The sequence below is a fragment of the Nannospalax galili genome, unplaced genomic scaffold, assembly GCF_000622305.1.
Source record: "Nannospalax galili isolate Female #2095 unplaced genomic scaffold, S.galili_v1.0 scaffold879, whole genome shotgun sequence".
In the NCBI taxonomy this organism is placed as follows: Eukaryota; Metazoa; Chordata; class Mammalia; order Rodentia; family Spalacidae; genus Nannospalax; species Nannospalax galili.
The window spans coordinates 1,554,142-1,560,850 of record NW_008346261.1 but is presented as its reverse complement, the minus strand read 5'-3'; the positions used below and the strand labels follow the sequence as shown (position 1 = coordinate 1,560,850).

Below are 6,709 nucleotides of genomic sequence, written 5' to 3'. Positions count from 1 at the left end.
GAGAGAGAGAGAGAGAGAGAGAGAGAGAGATTGCTGAAAGCTTGAGGCTGGCCCGGTCTACATAGTTCGTCCCGGGAGGGAGGGAGGTAGGTTGGTTATATAAAGACATAGGATATTAGAAGATCCTTAATTATATTTGAACTGAAAACAATTTGAAACAAAATTTATGCTGCCAAAGTGATAGCTATCATTTGTTGTTGAGTTTATTTAATGTTTTGTTATAGATATGATATAGATATCTAGATATAGATAGGAAATAAAGTGAACTACATTCCTGAACTACATTAGGACTTACCTCAAAATGACTTACCACCCCCCCCATGATTTAATGGGAAAATTGAGGCTATATAGTTAGTAGCTATAACTTCTTTTTAAAAAAATATTTATTATTTTTTTATGTGTATTGAGTGTATTGCCTGCATATATGTGAGTGCACCCGTGTCATGCATTGCAGCAGAGGTCAGAAGAGGGCTTCGGATTCCCCTGGAACTGGAGTTAAGGACAGTTCATAGCTGCCATGTGGGTGCTGAGAATCAAACCTGGGTCCTCTGCAAGAGCAGTCAGTGCTCTTAACCGTTGAGCTATCTCTCCAGCCCCTAAAAGTATTTTTATTTTATGTGTATGAGAGTATCGCTGTGTTGCGCAGTGCCCTAGGAGGGCAGAAGAGGGCATCGGATCACCTGGAACTGGAGTTCAGACGATTGTTAGCCACATATGGGTGCTGGGAATTGAACCCAGGTCTCTGCAAGAGCAGCCAGTGCTCTTAACTCCTGGGCCATCTCTCTAGCCCCATGGCTATAATTTTTTATTTTATTTTTTAATTTAATTTTATTTAATTTTATTTTTGGTCTTTTTGAGACAGGGTCTCCCTGTAGCCCCATCTGTCCTGGAACTCACTATGTAGACCAGGCTGGCCTTGAACTCACAGAGATCCGCCTGCCGCCCGAGTGCTGGGATTAAAGGCGTGTACCACCATGCCCGGCTTTATTATTTATTATTTTTATTTTATGTGTATACGTGTATTGCCTGTGTGTAGGTAAGTGCACCCGTGTTGTGCAATGCCTGTGTAGGACAGAAGAAGCTGTTGGATCCCCTGGAACTGGAGTTACGGACAGTTGTTAGTTGCCATTTGGGTGCTGGGATTCCAACCCGGGTCTTCTGCAAGAACAACCAGCGTTCTTAACCTCTGAGCCATCTCTCCAGCTCCTACTATAATTTCTTAATACAGAGGTGTCATTTAAAATTTAATTCTGGTAGTTTTCTTTCTATACTGAGTAATAATCATTGGAATCATTGATTGATAGGTGTTTGGATAATTAATGAAGCTTAATTTGTCACTTCGTGTTGTAGTTTGAGTCATAGATTAGAAAATTTTTGAGTTTAATTATTAACTGCCTAGGTTTCCCCCCTTTCAGGGCTAAATGGCTAGAGGAATTAGGACAAAGTAACGTGAGCCAATTTAGAAACAGGCATCATATGGCATGTTTAATATTTTCCAGCTTATAAAAACAAATGTCCTTTTCATTGGTATAGAAAATAAGTCAATCTGTTTATTATATCATTGCCATTTTTAGATTGCAAAAAACATTTTTTAGATATTTTTATAGCGCACAAGCGTTTAGGCATTTTATATCTTGTGGAGCAACTTTGATGCTTGTGGAGCACAACAGTGCTTGTTCTCTATAAAATGTCTACTTTGATGTCTAAAGATACATAGTGGTGCATGCCTGTTACCACTCACTCAGGAGGCAGAGGCAAGAGGATTGTGAGTACTAGGACAACCTGGGCTACAAATGAGCTCTAGGCCACTTAGGGCTATATAGTATAACCCTGTCTCAAAAAAACAAAACAAGGGCTAGGTGTAGTGGCACATGCCTTTAATCCCAGCACTGGGGAGGCAGAGACAAATGGATCTTTGTGAGATTGAGGTCAGCCTTGTCTGCCTGCTGAATTCCAGGCCCGTTGAGGCTATAAACAACCAAAAACAAAACCAAAAAAGAAAATCAGAGACATTGAAGTGATTGTAGCTTAACATTTTGAAGTAAAGCCGGGGTTTAGGAACATAAACTTTGAGGTATCACTTAACTTACCGTCTCTGAATAGATGTGATGTCACTAATTTACTTTCTGCTTCCTCCTTTTCTCTTTAGAAGAGGAAGATGGAGTGTGGGAGAACGGGCTTTCCTATGAATGCCGTACCTTGCTTTTTAAAGCAGTTCACAACCTATTAGAACGGTGTTTAATGAACCGAAACTTTGTACGTATTGGCAAGTGGTTTGTGAAGCCTTATGAAAAAGATGAAAAACCTATAAATAAAAGGTAAGCTATTTTTTTAAACTCTTACTTCATACTTTGTCAATTTTATGAGTTGAATAATAATGAACTAACATCATACAGACATGTTTATACGTTAATGCTGACAAGATACTATATTATCTGTTTTCTTTGACTATATCACTTTCCCCTTTAATATTTTAAGAACTTCTTGCAATGGGAATAGACTGTAGATAATTTTTAATCGTTGCTTTAATACAGTGGACTGTACTTGATTTGTGGTGATAGAGAATGTAAGATGAAAACAGATCTGTGTAGAAATATCCCTTTTTAGTACTTGTGAAAATACATACTCAGGGGCTAAGAACACTTGACTGTTCTTGTAGAAGACCCTATTTCGAATCTCAGCACCCACAGGGCAGCTAACAACTGTCTATAACTCCAGTTCCAGGGGATCCGACAGTCTCTTCTGTCCTTTGCTGGCATTGCATGACATGGGTGCACTTACCTACATGCAGGCAATACATGCAAACACATAAAATAAAAACAATAAATAAAATATTAAAAAAAAAAAAAACACATGCTCAGTGCTTTATCAAAATAAGTATCAAAAGGCTGGAGAGATGGCTCAGCGGTTAAGAGTACTTGCTGCTTTTCCAGGGGCCCTGGCTTTGGTTTACAACACCCACATGGTAGCTAACAACTGTCCCTACCTCCTCTTCCAGGGGATCCGACACCCTCTTCTGACCTCCTCCGGCATTGCATGCATGTGTCATACATAGTTGCAGGCGAAATACTCATACACATAAAATACATATAAATATCAATATGTATTAAATATGATCTGTGATTGTGTTTTGGGTTAAGTTAACCCTTTTCATTCCCAGTCTTTTAGTTTGTTTTAATTAAAATAAATTGGTGTTTTTCTATAAAAGATGTGTTTAATTTTGGAGAATTTATAATCTTACTGAGCTTTGGATTAGTTGAATTTATGATACAGATTAAATAGTCTACCAGTGGCAAAGATAATAGGATACAGGAGACGATAAAAAGCGTGGTAGTTTTTTTCCTGAGTGATGAGATTAAACAATTGGGTTGCAGCTGTAATCATTGTTGAAATGCCATCTTTCGTTGCATACTTATGTTTCTCATGTATACCTGAAATTTTTAAGAAAGTTTTCCTTTTTTTTTTTTTTTTTTTGATCTTTTTGATACAGGGTCTCCCTGTAGCTCCAGCTGTCCTGGAACTCACTATGTGGACCAGGCTGGCCTTGAACTCACAGAGATCCGCCTGCCTCTGCCTCCTGAGTCCTGGGATTAAAGGTGTGTGCCACCATGCCTGGCCTGAAAGCTTTCCTTTTTTAAAAATATTATTTATTTTTAATATTTTATTTATTTTTATTTTATTTTACGTGTATGAGTGTATTGCCTGCCTGTGTGTAAGTGCACTCATGTTGTGCAGTGCCCACTGGAGTTATGGGTGGTTTAGCTGCCATGCTGGGAACCAAACCCTGGTCCTCCACAAGAGCAACCAATGCTTTTAACCACTAAGCCATCTCTCCAGCCCCCAAGCTTTCCTTTTAAAATTTTAGTAGATGTGTGAGTTGATAAGCCTGGAAAAATGTTTTTCTTCTAAAAATTAACAAATTTTCATACCTTAATTATTTAGACTATTTACTTTGGATATTTTATTGGACAAGATCTCATGCAGCCCAATTTGGCCTTAATCTTGCTATATAGCAGAGGATGACCTTAAATTTGTGGTGCTCCTGCTTCTACTTCCCAAGGGCTGGGATTAGAGCATGTGTCACCATGCCTGGTTGTATGTAGTAGTGAAGATCAAACCCAGGTCCTCTACCAAATGAACTATTTCCCCAGCGAACTTTTATTGTTAATAAAATAATTGTAAAAGTTATGAATGCATTCTGCTGCAAATTACAGGAAAATATAACTACCATACCATTCTAGGGATTGCTTTTCTCAATACCAAAGAGTCTGGCAGGGGTAGATCAGTATTGTTATATGTTTATTAATGTCCTCAAGGGCTCAGGTTTCCCCAGAACTTTCTGGTCTGCCATCTCTAGCCTTTAAAATTAAAAATAATAATAATAATAATAATTATTATTATTATTATTTGGTCTTTTTGAGGCAGGGTCTCCCTGTAGCCCCAGCTTGCTATGTAGACCAGATCTGCCTCTACTGGGATTAGAGGGGTGCACAATATTCACTCAGTGAATATTGAACTTCACAGTCTACAGAAGGGTCCAGACAGGAAATGGAAGGAAGGGAGGAAGTAATAAGTTATATCTGGCTCAGAGAGAGGTTTCCAGAAAAGAATCTTGGTTTGCACTGGCTATACTAAGAGAAGCAAATATCTTTTATTTGGAAGCATCACCACTCTGAACAAGATGAAAAAGGGGCTGGAGAGATGGCTCGTGGAAAAGAATGCTTGCATTGTCCTATCTGAGTCAGGTCCCCAGCTCCCAGATTAATAGGATAGGCATGGTGCATAGAGGCAGGCCTGAGGTGTTAATATTGTAAGTTCTTCCTTGATTATTCTTCCACATTATTCATTGAGGCAGGGTCTGTCCATCAAGCCCAGAGCCTGCTGATTTGGCTAATCTCCCTAGCTAGCTTGATTTGGGGATTCCCTCTCTTCACCTTCACAAGTGCTTTAACTGCTGAGTTACCTTCCTAGCTCTCTGTTGATACTGTTTTATTTTTCTATTCTGGAGGTGCTCATCCATCAATAGTTTTTCCTGAAAAGGGTGCATGGGAAGTAATACTTTTGAGATCATTGATGCTGTGTTATCTTTTTATCTACCCTTATACTTGATTGGTAATTAAAATATTTTTATTTCACATGTATGAGTGTTCTGCCTGTATGTATGTAAGTGTACCTGTGTCATGCAATGCCCAAAGAGGCCAGAAGAGGGCATTGGATCCCCTGGAACCGGAGTTAAACCACAGGTGTTAGCTGACATGTGGGTGCTGGGAACCAAACCCAGGCCCTCTGGAAGAGCAGTAAGTGCTCTTAACCTGTGACCCATCTTTCAAACTTCTCAATTGGTAATTTTTTTAACTAGAATATGGGATTAGCAATCCTTTTAGACTACAGGAAGTTGAAAGAGGTCACTTAGATAGCTTAGATTTGTATTTATTCTTTTAAAAATATGTCATTTCAGCTATGACTGTTTTCTGAGAACCTATGTTTGAACTAGTTCAGAGAGAATCTCAAAAATAGTGAGAGGCTGTCTTTAAGATTAGAATTCACCGGGCGTGGTGGGCAGGCAGATCTCTGTGGGTTCAAGGCCAGCCTGGTCTACATAGTGAGTTCCAGGACAGCTGGGGCTGCAGGGAGACCCTGTCTCAAAAAGATTAAAAAAAAAAAAAAAAAAAGAATGTCAATCTAGGAGTTCACCTTTTACAAAAATTCTATTTTTTTTATTATTTGTGTGTGTGGGTATATGCACTTGAGTGCAGGTGCCTGTGGAAACCAGAGGCTTTGAATCTCCTGGAACTGGAGCTACAGGTGATTGCAAGCTGCCTGCATGAACTTGGGATCCCTGGAAGAGCAGTAACATGCTCTGATGAACTCTCTCTCCAGCCCCTAGGATCCAACCTTTGGATTTTCATTCCTTTTGTTTTCAGTTATACATTATACACTCACACTCAAATAAATATCAATGCTTTCATCTTTGGAGCCTTTCTGTGATTTGGTTCAATTTGCATCTTGATTTATTCTCTCTTATCTACTAAGTCAGTTACAATTTTTGTTTTTGCTAGCTTCTCAAATTTTATGACTTTTTCTGTTGCTGTCACTCTGCCATTCTCTTTGTCCTCTTTCTGTCCTTTTCTGTCTATGTAGAGGTTTCATGAGTGTTTAGAGGTAAATGAATGTGTTATTCAGTTATGCAAGTACTGGAAATGCCTTAATTTTTCTTATAAAAAACTCTTCTTACATGATTGCTAATAATTGAAAATACTACTTTTTGTTTTAAATTTCTTATTATTTTTATTTTATGTGTATGTGTGTATTGCCTGCATGTAGTTAAGTGCACCTGTGTTGTGCAATGCCTGCGGAGGTCAGAAGTGGCTGTTGGATCCCCTGGAACTGGAGTTATGGACAGTTGTTAGCTGCCGTGTGGGTGCTGAGATTTGAACCCGGGTCTTCTGCAAGAACAACCAGTGTTCTTAACTGCTGAGCCATCTCTCCAGTCCCTGAAAATACTTTTAATTGGAGGTTTCCATGAATCACACAGATTCTACTTGCTATTTAACCAAGTAATTGAGCACTAATATTTTTCCATAGGCTGACCTATTTAAGAGGGAGGATAAATTAAAACTGTTTTATTATTGGAAATATATGCTATTTTGAATTACTTGTGAAGTGTAGCTGCATAAAATTGATTTCATCCAGAAAAGTTAAATGTTAG

General features: G+C 38.7%; 1 protein-coding gene across 1 annotated transcript in view; it reads left to right on the top strand.

The window, feature by feature from the left end:
• Window positions 1-6,709, top strand: part of Med13 (mediator complex subunit 13) — a 98,431-nt gene that overhangs the window by 12,959 nt on the left and 78,763 nt on the right. The window contains exon 3 of the mRNA XM_008842655.3: window positions 2,150-2,318. Within this exon, the coding sequence (XP_008840877.1) occupies window positions 2,150-2,318 (169 nt within the window). The remainder of the gene's footprint in view (window positions 1-2,149; window positions 2,319-6,709) is intronic.